Source organism: Orcinus orca, chromosome 5 (assembly GCF_937001465.1).
Source record: "Orcinus orca chromosome 5, mOrcOrc1.1, whole genome shotgun sequence".
Lineage (NCBI taxonomy): Eukaryota > Metazoa > Chordata > Mammalia > Artiodactyla > Delphinidae > Orcinus > Orcinus orca.
The window spans coordinates 93791564-93813189 of record NC_064563.1 but is presented as its reverse complement, the minus strand read 5'-3'; the positions used below and the strand labels follow the sequence as shown (position 1 = coordinate 93813189).

Sequence of the window (21626 nt, the reverse complement as noted above, 5' to 3'; positions counted from 1 at the left end):
AGGTTACCACCATCCTACTTACCACAAAAAAAAAAAGAGTTGCTTGTTGTCTAATTGGTAAACTGTCTACTTACAGAGTCCTGTTCAAACTAACTCTATTTTAAAATGCCTTGCAGATATAATGCAGGACTGCTAGAATTTCATAAAAGCTTACAAGAAACAGGAGATACAGATGATCATTGGTTTGACATAGATCCTATGGAAAATGAAGATTTACCTACAACTTTTAAAGTAAGAAATTATTTAAGAATAACGTTTCATCTGTGGCTAATCAGAATCATCTTTGATAAACTGCAGTTTATGTTAACTATGTCATTCTGTAGCAAACACATTCTTTTGTTGGGCATTAGCTTTTTGTATGAGAAACAACCTTGATTCCATTATCTAGTGCAGAATGTCAGTATGATTCAACAAGTAGAGAGAAATGAGGTGGATGTGTTAGCATTTCCAAATAACAAGATTAAAAGCTGTACTAGTTCAGTACTTCACATGGCTACAGCTAAGTGTAATAGTTAACTTCTTTTGTCTAACTATATTTACCATTATTTTGCTGTTGATTTAAATTTTAAAAGTACTAAATGCTTACATTAAAAAACTTGAAAAATGTAAAAATGCCAAAGATAAAAGTAAAATTCATCCATATATTTCTTCAAATGGAGAAGCCATTGTTAGTATTTTCATTTATATCTTTCCATACACACATGTATAAACACTCTTTACCTTTTATTTTTAGTATATTGGTGTGATGTTATACACATTGATTTATAGTATGAAAATATATATTATTGTGAATTTCCCAGCAAGTAGATTATTATATAGTATAATTTTTTCATAGTCCATCTTAAACTGTGCTTTTAATTTGCAACCAATTCCCTGCTATTGAAGATTTAGTTTATGCTAAACATTCTAGTTTTTCACTGTTATGGAAAGTGATCTTTTTGTATTTCTCACATCATTCCCTTAGTATAAATTTCTAAAGGTGGAATTATGAAGTGTTTATACACTTGTACAGTTATTTGTGTATGTTTCCACATTTCCTCCCAGAAAGTGTGTAACCAGTTTATATTCTTAAGACAGACTATGAGAGTTTCCATTTCCCCACACCCTCTGGATATTTTTTACCTTTTGGGTAATTTTTCCTCATCTGATAAGCCATGTCACTTTTTATTTGTTTAATATGAAAATAGCTACACTCGGCTTCTTTTGGTTAGCGTTTGAATGACATATCTTCTTCCAAACTTTTACTTTAAACCTTTCTGGATCCTTATATTTTAGCTGACTTTAAGGCCAAATGCATTCCTCAAAATAAAGAGGGATGTTTTATAAAAATACAAAATTCAGTTTTCTAGGAAGCTATAACAACTCAAAGTTTGTATATACCTAATAATACAGGCTCAAAATACCTGGGACAAAAACTGGTAGAACTAAAAGGAGAAATAGAAGACTTCCCAGTCACAGTGGAATATTTTAATGTACCTCTCTCAGTAATCAATAGAATAAGTAGGTAGTCTTTGGTGTTGGCCAGGATAATCATATGACTTTTAACTTTGACCTAATAAAGTAGTAATTTTATAGATTTTGGAAAAATATTGAATTTCTGTGTTTACCTGGAGCAGCCCCTACCTGGTCTTGGTTTTCTTTTTTCCTTCTCCTTTTAAAATATTTTTATTTCTTATCCAAACTTTCTTATTTTTATTTTATGCAAAGTAATACATGTATGCAGTTTTTCAAGTAATATTAAAAGGCTTAAAAATTAATGGTCTGGGGCTTCCCTGGTGGCGCAGTGGTTGAGAGTCCGCCTGCCAATGCAGGGGACGCGGGTTCGTGCCCCAGTCCGAGAAGATCCCACATGCCGCGGAGCGGCTGGGCCCGTGAGCCATGGCCGCTGAGCCTGCGCGTCCGGAGCCTGTGCTCCGCAACGGGAGAGGCCACAACAGTGAGAGGCCCGTGTACCGCAAAAAAAAAAAAATTAATGGTCTGCGGTTTATCCTCTCTAATTGTAGTTCCTGACTATGGGTAACTTCTTCCAACCCTCTAGGCATTTTCCTTTGATATTTACCTGTATTTTTAAAAAGCTATACTGCTATTTAAAAAATTTCTCCATCTTAGATGTTATCTTTTGACTTCCCACTGTGGAAGAGGAGGGTTTAGTAGCTTCCTTATGCATCTCCTTCACACAACACACTTCACTTCCCCATCCTACTAATAGTTATAAGTTTTTATTAAATTGGCGTTAGGGTTTCCCTTTACTCTATTCCTGGGAATACCCTCACCCGTTTCCTTTGTAGATCCTCTATTTCTTGGATCTCAAGTTTTCCTCTTTCTAGGTATAATCCCTTGATTTGGTGGTGCAACTCATCCAGCAGCTTCCTGGAAAAGGGTACTTGCTTGGGAGATAAATTTTTTGAGATCTTTCAAGTCTCAAAATAATCTATTCTTTGTACACTTTATTTATATATTGCCTGGGCATAAAATTGTAGGTTGAAAATCATTTTCCTTAAATTTTTAGAATTGTGTTTCTGTTATCTTCTAACTTCCAACAGTAATATTTTTGAGAAATTTGATGTTCTGATTATCAATCTTTTGTTATAACCTATTTTTTTTTCTGGGAATTTTTAGGATATTCTGTATATTCCTGGTGTTCTGAACTTATGTTTTTTGGTTCTGGGACATTTTCTTTTTTTATTTATTTGATGATTTATTCTTCATTTTCTCTTTTCTTTTTGAAATGCCTTTTATTCAGATACTTGACATCCTGGACTGAATTTCTGGTTTTCTTATTTCTTTGCTAATTTTTATTTTTTGTCTTTTCTTTTTAAAATATTTATTTATTTATTTGGCTGTGCCTGGTCTTCCGTGGCATGTGGGATCTTTAGTTGTGGCATGTGGGATCTAGTTCCCAGACCAGGGATCGAACCAGGGCCCTCTGCATTGGGAGCATGGAGTCTTAACCACTGGACCACCAGGGAAGTCCCTAATTTTTTGTCTTTTTGTTCTACTTTCTAGAATATTTTCTTAACTTCATCTTTTTTGCATAGAGCTAATATTCAGCCAGTATGCACTAGTGCTATCATATTATTTCTTTTTTTTTTTTTGCGGTACACGGGCCTCTCACCTCTGTGGCCTCTCCCGTTGTGGAGCACAGGCTCTGGACGCGCAGGCTCAGCGGCCATGGCTCACGGGCCTAGCCGCTCCGCGGCATGTGGGATCTTCCCGGACTGGGGCACGAACCCGTGTCCCCTGCATCGGCAGGCGGACTCTCAACCACTGCGCCACCAGGGAAGCCCCATATTAGTTCTTATAATGTTAAAATATTTCCATACTGCTTGGAAAATAGTGGCTGCTTCAAAAATAGTTGGGTAACCAGCCACCATTCCAGATGCCCTGGACTCTCCTCCATCCCTCTCTCTCCATACTTCTTAAGTTAAAATCCAATAGCTAAAGGTTTAATGTCCAAGAGAGCAGAGTGCTTCCATGATCGTACTCTGGCTCTAGGCCAGCATGTTCTTAATCTGTTATAAGCGGTGCCTATGCCTGTCAGCCCACCAAAAGTCCTACTTCCCAAACACTGTGATTAGTTTTTCTTTAAGAAAACTTAGAGGGCTGGCCTTTACCCCTTTATCTGGCACTGAGGAGTTTCAGGTGAGTACCACCAGAGGCCTGCCCTGCCCCAGTTGCTCCTATCCTCATGTGTCTCCTTAGATGAACTCACCCTGTTGGGGGGAAGATTGTACTCCTAGAGTTGCTGGCACCCTAGCAGGGGAGTGTCCCTTCATATTATTATTTTCAGCATTACCCTTGTTTCTATCCTTCTATTGAATTTTTTAATTCAATGATTATTTCAGCTATCATCTACCCAGAGTTTTCTTGTTGTTATGAATGTTACTTTTTTTTAAAAAAATAATGTCCTGTCCTTTTTTCATGAATTTTAGAGGTAAATGTTAAAGGTAATGTTAGCTAGATCATGTAAGGCTTTATAAACCAAGTAAGGAGCTCAGACTGTACCTTGAAGGTCATGTGAAACCCCTCAAAACTTTTAAACAGTGGGGTGTTATAATCAAATTATAGTAAAATATGACTTATAGAATTTAGGACTTTGAAGAGTTTCTGTATTTATGGTAAGGGAGGAGTTCAGAAAGTAAAAAAATATTAATAAAATAGTTACAAATTGTAGTTAGTGTTCTAAAGAAAAACAAGGGACTGGGACAGAGAAAATAGAGAACACACAGACATACACTTGTATACCTGCATATATCCATATTTGTCTATATGTATATATGCATAAATGTGTATATGTATCTATGTGTAGTGGTTAGGAAAGGCCTATCTGGGAGGTGATATTTAAGTTGGAAGCAGAAGGTTGAGAATGGAACTAGCTCTGTAAAGAGTTGGGTAAGAGCATTCTAGGTAAACAGAATTGAATGTGGAAAGGCCCTCAGGCCTTGAAGGGCAAATTTGAATATAAAATCGTGAATTTTATAGTGAGTGAGGCTAAAGATGAATGTGAAGAGATGGACCAGAGATGGCTAGGTGTACAGGGTTCAGATTCTGCAGGTTCTGCAGGACCTTGCAGTCAGTCTTGGTAAGGGTTCTGGATTTTGTTTTAGGTAGTGGGAAGCCATTGAAGAGTTTTAAGCAAGGAACTGACAATGATCTTTTGTTATTTTGCAGAGAGTGTTTTGAACACAGTAGGCAAGGAAGAGGCAGACCAGTTAGGCAGTTGTCATAGTCAGTAATGTAGGTGAGACATAGAGTGGTAGCAATGGAGAGAGAATTAGAAAAATTTGCAGTATATTCTGGGAGAAGACTCAACAGTACTTGCTAATATATTGCATGTACAGGGTGATGGAATAATTATACAATGGATGACTTCAAGACTACTCACTTGAACCTAAATAGATTGTGGTAGATGAAATTGATGTAAGTCCCATGAGGACTAAGTATTAACCTGCTAAGTTCACTGCTGTATCCTTAACATCCCTTAACATTCATAACAACCTGGCTCATAACAGGCACCCAGTAAATATTTATTGAATGAGTGAATATCAGTGACTGAGGCAGAAGATGAGGAGTAAGGAACAAGGAACAGATTTTGGTAGGAGACTCAACAGATCAATATTGAACTATTAAGTGTCAGATTTGTGAAACCACAGTAGTTATACACCTACTATGAGTCCTATCCCTTTGTTTTCAGCATCTCCACTTGACTTTTGGTTATCCTCACAGGATATACTACTTTCATATTGATAGGTCCTTGAATGCTGCTTCTTTATTTCTCTCTTGATACTTAAAATTTTCTAGTCAACTTGGTCAAAACATTTTTATTCCTCATAAAATTCTGAATGCCATTAAACAAATGTTATGAATGATGACTTGATTTGTAAAATAGTCTGTAGAGGTTTATTTTATCATGTCTTATACCGTCAATATATATGGGTATGTCTCTCTGAGGGACAGTATTAAGGACCTGTTTAACTTAGACTTGACAATGTATTTCACAAACCTTTAACTAGCATTTTAAAATATGGAAATTGCATTCCAAGTTGTAACTCTGAACACTAGAAACATACTTGTGTACCCTGCCTCTGCCCCTTCTGGCTGAGTAGCCTGTTGCACCACTACAGTAGTTCCACTACCAACATGGTGTCTTGGGGGCCAGTTCTAGCAAGGACTCTCTTGGGTTTCCAATGATTTGTTGTCTCTCTGTATTTATATCAGAGCAAGTAATTCTTGTTAGGAACATGCTAGGTGTTATGAGTTAGAATGAAGAGTAGACATATAGCTTTGAACATAGACTTTTGTCCTTTCTCCATGTTTGTATTCAATAAGAAGTGTAGTATTTCTTATTTAGGGCCTTTCTATGTATTGTTTACTTTGAATGAGGGAAATAGGTTCTATAACTATTTAAAAAAAATATATACAACACCTTCAAAAAAGGATATGAAATGGACATATAACTTAAGGTATGATAAGTGTTGTAGTCTTTTTATTACTGATTCATGAGATTTATTTTTATTTTAAAAATTTAGGACCTTCTTAACAATTTCATCAAGACAACTGAGGGTAATATAATGAAGCAGACCATTTGCAGTTATCTAGATTGTGAGCGATCTTGTGAAGCTGACATTTTAAAGAACACCAATTATAAGGTACTATAATTACCAATTAACTGAGTATTTTAAAAATGTGATTGTAAAGTTAAACTTAGATAAAAATTATTATATTATCATGCATCAAAATCTTGTTTAAAAAGTACTTAGTTTAATTACAGTGATAATGCAGTTCAGAAGTTGTTTGAATGTCTCAGAGGTTAGATTCACTGTGATCAGGAAATATTTAAATCCTTTGAGCCAGTAAAAGAATGAATTGGCTTTGCTAGGGTTTTTGTATATTCACAAGTTTCTGAAGTTATAATAAATATTCTTGTAATCATATAATGGAAATTATCTAAAATATTCTTTGTAGTTAGAAATGTTACAGGTTGAGAATATTAGCATTTTACTAAGGAGAAAGGTTGTCACTCCTCAAGAATTATGTTACTAAGTTAAGGATCATTATTTCTTCTATGGGCCTTGGGTGGGACACACACACACACATAACCAGCCTTGATTTGAAGAAATTCAACAATCAAAGTACTTCAAGTCTAGTTCTCCCTGGATCTATCAGAATAAGACTGTGGAAAATCACAAGATAGGCTGAGATGTGATCATCAGTGTAAATCTGACTACTTCTACAAGACTGGAAATCTGAGTTGAAAAGCATGATGTATAGAGCAAATGGCGTAGATGGGAAGGAGGAGAAAGCCAAGATCTATTCATTAGGGTAAGATGGGTATTGGGAAGTGTAGGCCTGGTGGAGTGCAGTGCTCAGGGCAGGTCAGGGTCAGTCCTGGTTTTGGTGACATGGTGATATGGTCCTGTGGTTTCCCACAGAGGAATCAGGGTTCCAGTCAAATGGGTAGCATGTAGCAGCAGGAAGTCTTGGTCACAAAATTTAGATTTTTGTCATCTAAGCAGTGTACCTATTTAAAGGAAGCAGGACTGTGGTTCCCAGGGAGGGCACACTAGGAAAGACAAGAAATCTATACCTTGGGATAATGCAGTAGCTCAGGAGCCATTTCTCACTAAGAGAGCAATCTAAGGTCTGGTGATTGGTGACAAAGAAGTTTTGGGGAGTAATGGTATGGAATTGGGGCTGAAAGAAAAGAGAAATGTAAAAGTTGAGGTGAAGTGGGGCAGACAGCATGTTCATCTACAAAGATCACTCACCAAGCTTCTGATATATTGTTGTATACAGCATGTGGAAAATACTACATTAACTTATTCAAATTATTGCCTATTTTTTTGTCTTTAGTGATATAAAAATGACTTGTATAGTTCTTTGATTACCAGTGATCTGTTGATAAATTTTCAATGCCATCTAAAGCTCATCTAGTTATAGAATAATTTAAAAAATGACTTAAGGTGGTATTTTCTATATCTACATGGATTATTATTTCTTAACAGCAGCTTTTATTCTTTTCCAGGGATTTTTTCAGTTAATGTGCAGTAAAAGCTGTTGTGTTTACTTCCATAAAATTTGTTGGAAAAAGTTCAAGAATTTAAAATATCCAGGTGAAAATGATCAGGTATTATATTTGTTCTTCCTTAAAAACTTTACTACAGCATATCCTCCTCTACTCTTTCCTCTATTTTCCCTCTTTCCTCTTCATTTCTTCCTGATCACATCCTTCCTCCTCTTTTTTTCTCCCTTCATTTTTTTTTTCCTATTCTCTCTGATGCTCTTCTCCTCACTATTTGTTCATATCACCATTTATTAAACAGGTCTTTGTAGGAAATACTCTGCTAGTTGCTTTGCTTATTGATTTCTATTAATTTGTTCTCTTCCCTTTAGAGGTTTATACTCTTAAGAATAGAAATATTGTTACGTATATTCACATAAAGGACATAAATAGAATCACTTAATAAAAAGAAAGGACAACTATATAATTTTAAGGATAGTTTCTATTTTAAGGGTAGAGAACAGTGATAAATTTATAGTCTTCAGAAATATCCTTGTAGTATTGGGAATTCCCTGGCAGTCCAGTGGTTAGGGCTTGGCGCTTTCACTGCCGGGGCTGGCATTAGATCCCTGGTCAGGGAACTAAGATCCCTCAAGCCATGCAGCACAGCCAAAAAAACAAACAAAACAGCAAAAAACAAGACAAAACAAAACAACCCAAAATATATTTGTATTATTTATATTTGCCTAAAGTCATATAACTAAATTGAATTCTTTGCCGCTAAAATTAAAGTAGAAATCGAAAGCCCAATTCTATATTAATTAGTCTTTAATGAGGTAATGGCCATAAGTTGGGTCTATGATGTTTGGTTCTAGAGTGTTTACATTGTGCAAAAAGCAGAAAACACTTATAAAGGAATTGTGGTGGAATAGAAAGAGCACTGTATATGAAGTTGAGAGTTCCGAGTTCAGGTCCAGATTGAGCCACTTACTAGTTTTCTTTGCACTAGGCTGAAACTCATTTTTCTAAGCCATATAGTGAGGATAGTAATACCTACTTTATAAGTTTGTTATGAGGATTAACAGGTAAAACAGATAAACTTGCATTGTACGTTGTAAAAATCATTATATAAAGCATTATTATTCACTTTTTAAGCAGTGTGTAAATACTTTTCACTTTCTTTGATTATTAGGGCAATCCATTTTGCTCAACTTTAGAAAGAGATGTAAAAGAAAACTAAGTAAGTTAACCAGAGGAAATAACAAGGTCAGAATCAGAAAAAGGACTCAAATTCGTTTTCCCTGGAATCCTTATATATCTAACAGAAATTCAGTATTCCTTTTTGCACTTACTTAATTAGTGTATTTTACTTGAAGTTGCTTTTATTGGAGGCAGCAAATACATTTTAGTTTGTAATATAACTATTTGAAGATTTTGAAGTAGAAATGGTGAGAGAGAAAAGTGTAGTCATAAATTTTAAATAGGAAATCCATTGGTATAAGAAATGGACTATCTTTGAAAAGCTGACTCTCAAATGTTTATTCACATCTTTTTTACTGTCTAGCAACATCTGCTTCTAACTTTATTTAAATATAATCAGTCTTGCACATCAGCAGGTTTTTTCTATTTTTATTGTTTGTATTATTTTTTTCTATTGATAACTTATTGGCTGTTTTTCTATTGATAACTTTAGAGTTTTAGTGGGAAAAAATGTTTGAAGGAAGGATGTACAGGTGACATGGTAAGGATGCTGCAATGTGAGGTACCTGGAATTGTCAAAATTTTGGTGAGTATCTTTCTCTTACTTTTTTGCTTTCCTTCACTGGAATGTTTTTGACTTCAAACAGATTTGGGAATTGTAGTAATAGTATTCTAGCCATATTCTCTTTGATGGGACTAAGCTCTCTAATCTTTTTATTGCATTGATTTCTCCAGAGTAGTATTTAAGTGGTACTTAAGAATAAGAAAATTTAAAAAATAAAGACACACACACATACACACACAGAAACAGGAACAGACAAAGCAGGCCATGGCTGTAGCAATGAGGAAAGTTGTTATCATGAACAAAGGATGATAATCTAATTCTGTTCCACCTATGGTTAAAAATAATTTTAGATTTTCTGAACCCTTTTTTAGTCTCTAAGCATCTTCCTATAAAAATATCTATAGAACATCTCATAGAGTTGCTGCTACATAAAATGCACTTAAATGGTATCCATTTTATTTTTTTAATTAATGAAATATCTTGTTGAATTTTCAGTTAATTAGTAAACAGACCAAAATTATAAATAGGAATATATATATTTTTTAATGTTTAGTATGGTCTTCTTGTATTTTAGATTTGACATTTAAATCCTATAGTGATATAAAGTAGAACTAGTTTTTAAGACCAACTCTAGTTTGTTATTTGATTAAGATTGTTTATAGCTTTTTTCTTCTGTTTTATTTGTTTTATATTCACTATAACTTCATTCTCATTGTTTTCTTTCAAATATTAAGGCTAAGAAGTAATATTAAAAGATTTTGAAAATTGAACTACTTTAGGGCTATTTTTTTGTCATCACTTGCAGTTTGAAGTTGTGAGAAAGGATGAATATATAACCATTGAAAATTTAGGAGCAAGGTAAGCTTGAAATTAAATATTCTTTTTTTTGAGCATGTATGTATTTTTCATTTGCTTCTTTCTTCTGTGTTTTCTGTTACTTTCTGGAGCTCCATTAAACTTAAAGACAGTATCAGTTGTGTGAAAAAATTGTATTTAATTGACATTTGTCTACCCCTTTGCCCCCCACTTTGTAGACTTTTAAATTCTAAAGCAGGAAAGTAGAAATGTGAATACTTTTCCCTTAAGTATGAAAAGAATCCTTTCCTGAAAACCAAACGTATTTTTCTTAAAGTTATTTAAATTAGACTGTTACGATATAAAAACTTTCTCCTAGCTTTCAAAACTCATTCAAGCCTCCAGGCTTGTCTGACAATTAGAATCATCCTGTTTCTTAGATGAGAAAGCTTTATTGCAGAGGAATATATAATATAAGTTGGGAATTCATAGAGGTGTAGACTGTTGCTATTGAAATTAGAAATTTCAATATAAAACTTATCCTAATCCATTGGTTCTCTTTTCTTCTGTTTAAAATGTCTACCATTTTTTAATCTACCAGTGTTATTACATTGATATCTAAGTTTTCCCTATGAGCTAATGAAACCCAAATCTTTATCTCTGCTGTAGATCTCACTCTTAAAAATCTAGGTCTGTCTACCTGCATGCTAAAAATTTCCATTTTTATTTTTCAAAAAGGTCTATAGTTCAGTATGCCCACAACTAGACTCACAATATTTCTTCCCAGTTACAGTTGCTCTATAACTTTTTTTAGGTCCAATAAATTCAACTCCTTAAATATATTGTACATGCCTCCTTGCTTCTGTCCCTGTGCTAAAGTTATTTATTTAATTTTTTTTAACATCTTTATCGGAGCATAACTGCTTTACAGTGTTGTTATTTGCTGCTGTATAACAAAGTGAATCAGCTATATGTATGCATATATCCCCATATCTCCTCCCTCTTTTATTTGGAATTCGGAAACAGCTTCTAAACCCGTCTTTTTGTCTCCAGTCTTACCTTTCTTCAGTCTGACTGTTCAAGTCTATTGAACAGTCTGTTCAGCCATCAAAATCACTTTTCTAAAAAAAAATGGAAATATTTCACTTCTCTGCTTGAAAATCTTTCAGAGGCTTCTCATTGCTCTCAATTAAGTTCAGGCTCGTTAGCTTGGCTCTTTAGCCACCTTGGTCCCTGCTGTACTCACTAGTGTCATCTCTCGTCATTCTTTATTTTACTATATATACACCAATTATGCTGAGCTTCTTTTAGTTCTTAAGTGTGCCATCTGTTTTACCTCTAGGACTTGCCTAGAATATGCCACTCCTTTGGCTTTGCCTGGTTAAAACTTCCAGAAAGTCATTTTTACTTTGCATTAGGTGTTTCAATCACATATTCCCTTCACTTCTCCTATTAAAACATTTACTAAGTTCTGTTACACTTTCTAGGCTCTCTTCTCCATTTGACTATAGCCTCCTTGAGGGCAAGAACTTTAACTTGCTTACTGCTATATTGCCTGGCATATAGATGGTACCCAATAAATACATGACAGATGTAGAGATTCTAACTTCCATTATTCTACAATGAGTATGTTACTTTTGTTTGACAGGCAATTAACTTATTTGGAGATGAAATGCGAACCTGTTTTCCTTGGATGGTGGTTCCAGTCTCAATTCAGAACTTCAGCCTTTAGCTGAGCTACTTTGAGTCTGTTCCACACATATGGTTCAGCAGTCAGTCAGAGATGTGGCCGGAAAAAATTGGGGAATCTCTTCTCTGACCTTCCTTTCTGGGATTCCCCCACACTCTTCAGCAGCCATGGTTCCATGGCTTCAATTGTCTGGTTCCTTCAGCCAAGGAGACCTTTGTTTTCTACCACGGTATACTTAGCCTCAGGCTCAAAGCTCTAAAATTGGTGAACTTAATTTCATACATTCTTCTTCTCTTCTCCCCAAGCATATACCCCCTACAGCAGAGTTGGTTTGTTTCTCTGCTCTCTGTGCCTTCAAGGAGTTGCTTTTTGTAATTTGCCTAAGTTTTATAGTTATTTTCTGTGGGAAAACCCTCTGATAATTGGACCTTATTACCAAAAGTGGAAGAGCTACCTCGTGAGGTTTTGTGAATGAATGACAAAAAAGTTTGGTTGTTTTTTAACATTAAAATGCTTTATTGTTATTAAAATATGCATAAATAAAAGCTCACAAAATATAAATGCAGAGTTTAAAACGATTTATGAAGCAGACAGTCTTGTGGCTCCACCCATACAGAATTTTTTCAGCACCCCAGAAGCACTCACTGTTCCCCTCTCCCCCAGCTCATCTGCTTCCTAGGTAACTGTCATCCTGACCTTCACAGTAATCATCTCCTTGCTTTCTTGATAAATGTACTAATTATAAATGCATTTCTAAACACTGAATTTTTTATAGGTCAGTTTTTCAGGCTATAGCTCATATACAGTAAAGTTCACTTTTTAAAAATATATGTTTTAAATGATTTTATTTTTATACAGCTGAGTAACCACTACCATGATCAAGAGTATTTCCATCATCCCAAGTTTCTCTAAAATCTCTTACATAGTCATTCCCCCCTCCAACTTCCAAACCGTGGTAACCACCGATATGATTTCTGTTCTGATTAATATTGCTTTTTTCTGACTATCCTCTAGTAGGAAAGCCTTTTGCATCTGGATTTTTTATAACTTAGCATAATGCTTTTGAAATTCATCCTTGTTATTGCATGTATCAGTAGTTCATTTTTGTTTGTTGTTGAGTAGTCTTCCTTTGTATAGATGTACCATAACTTATTTATTCATTTAACAGTTGATGACATTTGAGTTGTTTCTGGTTTTAGGCTGTTATAAATAAAGCTGCTATAAATATTCATGTGTTACTCTTTGTATAGATATATGCTTTCATTTCTCTTGGATAAATTCCTAGGAGCAGGATTGCTGAGTCATATGGTATGTGTTTAATGTTATAAGAAACTGCCAAACTGTTTTCAAAGTAGCTGTACATTTTGTCATTCTCACCAGCATAAGAGAATTCTAGTTTCTCTGCATTCTCTCCAGCACTTGGTATTATCAATTTTAAACATTTCAGCCATGTTAAAAGATGTGTAATGGTATCTTATTGTGGTTTTAATTTGCATTTGCTTAAATTTTCAAAACTATTTTTTAATTTTATATCCTTTGCTATTACATGATAAATCTTAGAAAAACACCTTATAAATTTCTCCAAACTTCTTGCTGAGATTTTGATTGCATTGAATTTGTAGATCAATTTGGGGATGATTTACATCTTAACAATATTGAGACTTCCCATCCGTGAAGATGGTGTATAATTAATTTCACTTAATTGAGTCTTCTTTGATGCCTCTCAGGAATGTTTTGTAGTCTTCTGTGTATATAGTCTTATATGTACAATCTTATAAATATTTTGTTAGATTATCCATGTATATTTGACTTTTTATGTTATTGCAAATGATAATTTTAAAATTTCAATTTCTAGTTATTTGTGTTATACAGAATTGATTTGTGTCGATCTTGTATCCTGTGACTTGATAATTAATAATTTTAATATCGTTTATAGATTCTTTGAGGTTTTCTACTAAAGATCATGTCATCTATACATAAAGACAACTTTATTTCTTTTTTTGCAATCTATATGCTTTTTGTTTATTTTCCCTTACTTATTGCGTGGTCTAGGTCCTCTAGTACAATGTTGAATACACTTGTGAGAGCAGACATCTTTGCCTTTTCTAGATCTTAGGAAGAAGTCTTCAGTTTTTCACCATTTAGTATGCTCTTAGCTGTAGAATTTTTACAGATACCCTTTTTTAGGTTGAAGAGATTCTTTTTTCATCCTACTTCTCTGAAAATTTTTATCATGAATGGATAGTGAACTAATGCTTTTCTGCATGCATTGAGATGATCATATGGTTTTCTTCTTCTTTAATCTGTTAATATGTTGAATTACATCAATTTATTTTCAAAAGTTGAATCAACTTTGCTTTCCAAGAATAAATAGCAATTGGTCATAATCTATTTATTTTTTCATATTGCTGCTGATCTTTTAATTTCTAGCTTTATTGAGCTATAACTAGCATATAACATTGTGTAGGTTTAAGGTGTACAACATGATGATTTTATATATATGTATATATGAAACAGTTACCACCATAAGTTTAGTTAACACATCCATCACCTCACATAGATTTTTTGTGTGATGGGAACTTTTTTTTTTGCGGTATGTGGGCCTCTCACTGTTGTGGCCTCTCCCGTTGTGGAGCACAGGCTCCAGACGCGCAGGCTCAGCGGCCATGGCTCACAGGCCCAGCCGCTCCACGGCATGTGGGATCTTCCCGGACCAGGGCACGAACCCGTGTCCCCTGAATCGGCAGGTGGACTCTCTACCACTGCACCACCAGGGAAGCCCCAATGGGAACTTTTAAGATCTACTTTCTTAACAACTTACAAGTATACAATGTAGCATTATTAACTGTAGTCACATGCTGTACTGTGGACCCCTGGTTTGTACCTTTTGACCCCTTTACCCATTTCCCACACCCCACCCCCACCCCTGGCAACCACCAGTCTACTCTGTTTCTGAGTTCAGGGTTTTTTAGCTCTCACATATAAATGAGATCATACAGTATTTGTCTTTCTCTGTTTGGCTTATTTCACTTAGCATAATGCCTTCCAAGTTCATCCATGTTATCACATATGGCAGGATTTCCTTTTTATGGCTGAATAGTATTCCATGGTATATATATATGCCACATTTTCTTTATCAATTCATCCATTAACAGACACTTAAGTCGTTTTCCATGTTTTGGCTATTGTAAATAATGCTTCAGTGAACATGGGGGTGTACGTATCTCTTTGAGACAGAGATCGTATTTCCTTTGGACATATAATATATACCCAGAAGTGGGATTGCTGGATCAATTCTATTTTTAATTTTTTGAGGAACTTCTATACTGTTTCCCCTAGTGGCTCTATCAACAGGTGTGAGGTAATATCTCATTGTAGTTTTGATTTGCACTTTTCTGATGATTGGTGATGTTGAGCATCTTTTCCTGTACATGTTGGCCATTTTATATCTTCTTTGGAAAAATGTTTATTCAGGTTCTTTGCCTTTTTTAATTGGATTATTTATTTATTTGCTGTTGAATTGTATAGCTTACTTATATATTTTAGATATTAACCCCTAATCAGATGTATGATTTGCAGATATTTTCTCCTGTTCTGTAGGTTGCCTTTTCATTTTGTTGACTGTTTCTTTCACTGTGCAGAAGCTTTTTAGTTTGATGTAGTCCCACTTATTTATTTTTGCCTGTGCTTTTGATATCAAATTAAAAAAATCATTGCCAAGACTGATTTCAAGGCAATGTTGCTTTTCTCTCTACTTTCAAACGTCTCTCTTTGTCTTTTACTTTTGTCAGTTTAATTATAATGCATTTCAATGTAGTCTTTTTCAGGCTCAACCCATTTGTGGTCCTTTGAGCCTTGTGAATCTGGATGTCCATTTCTCACCTTAAGTTTGGGAAAGGGACATTATTTCTTTAAATACTCTTTCCATCCCTTTCTCTTTCTCTTCTCCTTCTGGGATTACCATACTAGTATATTGTTTCTCTTATTGTTGTCCCATACATCCCGTAATCTTTCTTTACTCGTTTCATTCTTTGTTCTTTTTCCACCTCTGATTGGGTAATTTCAAATTATCTGTCTTTGAGTTCACTGATTCTTTCTTTTGCTTGATCAAGTCTGTTGTTGAAGCTCTCTATTGTATTTTTCAGTTCAGTCAGTGTATTCTTCAACTTTAGGACTTCTGAGTTTTTTTTTTTTCTTTATGGTTTCTATTTCTTTGTTGACCTTTTAATTTTGTTCATGCATTGTCTTCCTAATTTCAGTTAGTTGTTTGTGTGTTCTTGTAGTTCACTGAACTTCTTTAATAGGATTGTTCTGAATTCTTTGCACTGTCTATAGATCTCCATTTCTTTAGGGTCACTTATAGGAAGTTTATTAGTTTCTTGTGGTGGCATCATATTACCTGATTCTTCATGATCTTTGTATACTTGCATTGGTATCTGCATACTGGAGTACATGGTCTCCACTTGCAGAGTTTATAGGTTTGTTTTGGCAGGGAAGGACCTTCACCAATCAGCTGGTAGCATCTACAGGTAAATAGAACTTCCCATAGGGTTTTCTACTTCTGTGAAGCCACAGTCTGTGCTCTGAGGTTGGGGGTGGGGTGCTGTTGGGTGGGGCTGGTGGCTGGGTTCCATGTTCAAGTGGGGTTGCTAGGTGGGCTCCCAGGTCAAGTTGGGCTGATGGCTATGTTGTGGTCAGGTGGCATTACTAGCTGTGTTCTGTAATCACCTCTGGTTGGGCACATTCACAGTCTTTGCCCTAACTGGGTGTTGTCACCGGATGGATTCTGTGATTGGGCAGGGTTGCAGGCCATGCTCTGCAATTGTTCCTGGTCAGGTGGGGCTTCAAGGTGTGCTTCCTGAGCAGATGGAAACAGTGGCTGGATTCTACATTCAGGTGGGGCCACAGGCCAGGCTTCATGGTCAGATGAGATGTTAAGCTGTACTTTGCAATCAGGCAGGGCCACAGGCTGTGCCCCAAAGTTGGGCAGGACCACAGGCTGGACTTTACAATCAGACAGGTTGTTCATTGTGCTCTGCTCTTGGGTGAGGTATGGCCTTCAGCTGTATCCCACATTTTGGTGGGGCATAAAATGTCAGGGTTGCTGTCTGGATTCCTTGGCGTAATGGGACCAGAGGCTGTCCTCTGATGTTGGGCAGGTTACTGGCTGGGCTCCCTGCTTGAGTGATTACATAGGTAGCATTCAGCAGGGCTGTACCTGGGCTCTGCTGCTGCATTAGGTGTTAGGCTGGGTTCTGCAATTGGAAAGTACCTTAGGTTGGGCTCTGAGGCTACTCAGGGTCACTGTTCTGGCTTCCTGATTATCCAGGGTCAGAGGCTATGCTCAATAGTTAGGTATGGCAACTGGCTTGACTCCCTGCCCAGGCGGGCTGTAGGATGTGCTTCGTGGTTGCTAGGTATATGTGGGCATGCTTCCCAGAGGGGTGAGAGCTCAAATTTGCTCCCTTGTCTGAGTGGGCCATAGTATGTGCTCTGTACCGACTGGCCGTCTATAGCCATATTTCCCAGAGAAGTGGGACTGGAGACTGTGCTTAAGAGTTAGAGGGCTTCCCTGGTGGCACAGTGGTTGAGAGTCTGCCTGACGATGCAGGGGACATGGGTTCGTGCCCCAGTCCGGGAAGATCCCACATGCCGCGGAGCAGCTGGGCCCGTGAGCCATGGCCGCTTAGCCTGCGCGTCCAGAGCCTGTGCTCCGCAATGGGGGAGAGGCCACAACAGTGAGAGGCCCGCATACCACAAAAAAAAAAAAAAAAGAGTTAGGCAGAAGTGCGAAATTTTCTCCTTTGCCAGGCAAGCTGTAGGATGTGCTCCATGATTGGTATGGCTGAACTGTTTCCCATAGTGCTTTTATCAATTTATCAACTCCCACTTTCAGTGTAGGAGAATTCCTTTTACTCAGTATCTTTGCCAGTACTTTATATTGTTAGAGTTTAAAGTGTTTTCAATGTAGTAGCTGATTAGCAGTGTTATGCTGGTGCTGGACATAAAATCAGTTAACAACAACCACCACCAAACCAACATCTCTGTCCCTTTTTTTTTTTTTTGTATTGTTTTCTGTGGGAGAGTTCATTTCAAAGCCAAGCCACAAGTTTTTTCATCTGTTTCATAGCAGCATTTACTTAGTGTTTAGTCTATTTAATGAATTTTGCTACTTTTTCCCTCAATTTTTTTCTAATTATTTGTATTGATGCTATGCCAGTTTCTTTCTTTCTCTTTTAATTACTAGTCATTAAATGAGTTGAGTTTTCTTGGAATAGTTATTGGTAAGAAGATACTGTGGTGGAGGAGGGTCTGGGAGGAGTTCCAGATTTGCTGCCTTTTTACAGTGCAAAGATTTCTTTTTTCCTACTACCAAATAGTCTTCTTGCAAATAAGCTAGTCATGTGATTCTTTTTGTATGAAATCTAGCAATTCTACTTGCCTCCGAATTCTAATGAAAGTGGCAATGTAGGGTTGTTACTGTTGGTGTTTTTTATTTGTTCATTTATTTTTCTCCTTTGCTTTTAAGTTATTTCCAGAAGGAAGAGAAGAAAATGCTCACTGACTTAGCCATGCTGATACTAGAAATCTTGACTGACTTTTTTAACCTAATTTTTTTTCCATTTGCAGTTATAAAAAGTTGATGTCTCTGAAAATAGATGATAGCGATATAAGACCGAAGATCAGTTTAAAATTTGGTACAAAAGGTATATTTTACTTTCATATGTCTCCTGTTGAAAACTGTTAAAAATTTTGACTTGCTCTGTAAAGTATCATGCCATTAACAACTGTGTGTTTCTTTGAGTTTGTCATTCGTTGGGCTTGGGTTTACACTAGCAAACATCACTTGGTGTAGGCTGGAATTCATGGACAGAAAGATTAGCAGGTGTATGGGTATCACATTACCTTGCATCTACAGAGAGGTTTGCTGGGTTTGGTGCATAGCTGTGACTACACAGATTGAGCTTCAGCTGATGTTCCCTACCAACTCCTCACTTGTTGCATTCCCTGTTAAAAGGGTGAAATGGAAAGAATGAACATTTGGGGCTCAAGGCCAAGTAGTCTAAACTTAGGTGCCAGCTCTTTAGGAGTGTGCTAGGAAATGCCAGCTGCTCAGCACTTGGAGAGCTTAAGGGCTCCTGGACCCATGGAAGAGTAGTCTGGTGGCATTCCTTCTTGCTAGGGAGAATGGATGTCCCTGATCCTAGCCAGCTTCTTATTTGGCAGCCCAGAGAAAGCTCCTTGAGTCATTTGCTTTGTAACCTTGTTTGCCTCCACAGTTTATGTCAAGTATATCAAACAAGAATATTACTTTAAAAATCTTTTGAAACACAGAATCATGAAGGATAAAATAATAAAGTTGTGCTTTATAATAAACACATATTTTATTAGTTTTAAAAATATACCATCATATACCAAATTCTTATTACTTTCTAATTCACCTCAGTCTACTTTCCTCTTTGGGAAGTGCTACTAAACCAGAAAAATATCAAATAGTTCCGTCTCATGCTTTATTCCATTTCATTGATGAAATACCTACTTAATCATTAATTTATTTTTTGAAAGGATAAGAAAAAGAGGTTCATAAGATCAGTGTGTCTCAAACTTTAATATATATTTGAATCATCTGTGATTTTGTTAAAATGTCGGTGCCAATTCAGTATCTCTGGGGTGAGACCTGAGATTCTGTATTTCTAGCAGGCTCCCATGTGGCTGCTGCTGCTGCTGGCCAGTGGACTGTACTTTGAGAAGCAAGGCATTAAATCACTTTATGTTTCTTGCTATAGTTCTGTATTGTCTAATACAGTAGTCACTAGCCATATGTGGCTGTTTAACTTTAAACTCATTAAAATTAGATAAAGTTTCAAACTCAGTTCCTTTGTCAGACAAGCAGCATTTCCACTGTTCAGTGGCTAGTGGACAGTGAAAATCTAAAATATTTTCATCACAAAAAGTTTTACTGGACAATGCTGACTAAGATAAAATATAATTGCCTAAGTAAAGTATAACTAAACACTGGCAGTTACCATTCTTGACAGTCTTCAGAATTTTCAAAGGCTTAATACTTTTATGCCATTTGGTGGCCAAAGCTCATTTATTTGAACAAAACCCTGGATGGTTGAAAGCCTTCTATAGTGATTAGTTTTTGTGATTACTTTTGCTTGGAACATACTGTTTTTGTTTTGACTTTTTGACAGCTAGACAGATAGCAGCATGCCTATTGAGCATTGGCTGTGACAAAGCACTGTACTGTACTTCATTCTTTTGGAATAGTGCCTGTCCTACAGGAGCTTAGGATGTAATGCAAGAAATCACATAGAAAAAGAGCATTAATGTGGAATCTTTTGACTTCTCAAAATTCATTTTCAGATGAAATGCCTATCTTCAAACTTGATTATAATTATTTCTATCATCTGCTTCATATAATTATTGTTTCTGGTACTGACATTGTTCGGCAAATATTTGATGAGGCTATGCCACCCCCTCTTTTGAAAAAAGAGCTTCTTATACACAAGAATGTATTGGAACCCTACTACAACCATCTTTGGACCAATCACCCTTTGGGTGGAGCATGGCATCTGCTTTATCCCCCAAACAAGGAGCTGCCACAGTCCAAACAGTTTGACTTATACCTCCTATTAGCTCTCATAAAACATTTGAATGTGTTCCCTGCACCCAAAAAAGGCTGGAATATGGAACCACCATCTTCTGATCTCTCTAAGTCTGCAGACATCCTGAGGCTGTGCAAATACAGGGATATCCTCCTTAGTGAGATTTTGATGAATGGTCTCACTGAGTCACAATTCAATTCAATTTGGAAAAAAGTTTCAGATATTCTTCTGCGCCTCGGGATGAAGCAAGAAGATATTGACAAAGTGAAGGAGAATCCCATTGAGAATATCTCCCTTGATTACCATCAGCTGTCCATCTACCTAGGCATACCAGTACCAGAAATCATTCAGAGGATGTTATCCTGCTATCAACAAGGTACAAAATAATTATTTACTTAAGCCAGTAAACCTTCACTGAGTGTCTGCTATGTGCCACGTACAGTGATAAGGGTAGGAGATTCAGTGTGCTCACATTCTTGAGAGAATATCCTCATCAAGAAGCCAATAGAAATTACAGTGCTAGAGATGTTTCCAGAATACCATGGGAAATTCTAGCCTAAGAGAATCCAAAAAGGTTTTCTGGAGATAGAATATCTAAGGAGTTGTTAAATGACATGTAAAAGTTAGCCAAGTGAAGAAGATGGAGAAGGATGTTTCAGAAGGAAACAAGAGCAAAGGTATAGAAACATAAAAATATAGTACAAGGAACTAAAAAGTTTGGCAATACTGAGATTAAAGTAGGGGAGAGTTCATAGAATACATTCAAGAGGATTTCTCTTGCCATGTTGAGGAATTTGTGTTTTCAAAAAGGAATTGTTGAATATTTTTAAGTAGAGGAGTTTTATCACTTCTACAAAATTAAGGATGACTAAAACCATGAAATACAGGTACTGAGTATTTCAGGAATGCCCTTTTAGACACCATGAGTGTATGTTTCTCCTTTCTATCAGAACCTTGACTTTTGTTTAAAAGTTTGGTCATAGGTAACTTTAAAAATCAGATAACATTTATGCAAGGTCTAAGGTTGTCTAAGGTTGGCGGTGTCCATTCCCAAACATTATTTGTTGTTATGGGGAAGACTTCAGACCTCCTCCCCACATTCCAGGATAGCTTCTCAGCTGTCATGGTGGAAAGTGGAGTTGAAGCCATGTCAGCATCACTGAAACCCTTGCTGTGTTATTCTAGGTGAATTTTCCTGGTCCCAAATTATTAGTCATACTACCTGGTGAGCAACTGATGATCACAGTGATGCTATTTAAATGT

The 21626-nt window shown here is 36.2% G+C and overlaps 1 protein-coding gene across 5 annotated transcripts in view; it reads left to right on the top strand.

Annotated features, from left to right (window-relative positions):
* Positions 1-21626, top strand: part of DZIP3 (DAZ interacting zinc finger protein 3) — a 122006-nt gene that overhangs the window by 41550 nt on the left and 58830 nt on the right. For 4 of the 5 annotated variants that reach the window (XR_004484476.2, XM_004272077.3, XM_033432199.2 and 1 more), the window contains exons 8-14: positions 117-231; positions 6030-6149; positions 7526-7627; positions 9195-9287; positions 10072-10124; positions 18382-18458; positions 20122-20739. Coding sequence is in view for 4 of the 5 variants with exons in the window: in XM_004272077.3 (XP_004272125.1) it covers positions 117-231; positions 6030-6149; positions 7526-7627; positions 9195-9287; positions 10072-10124; positions 18382-18458; positions 20122-20739 (1178 nt within the window). In the remaining variant the exon portion in view is untranslated. The remainder of the gene's footprint in view (positions 1-116; positions 232-6029; positions 6150-7525; positions 7628-9194; positions 9288-10071; positions 10125-18381; positions 18459-20121; positions 20740-21626) is intronic. The other variant, XM_033432201.2, reaches the window with a different exon arrangement.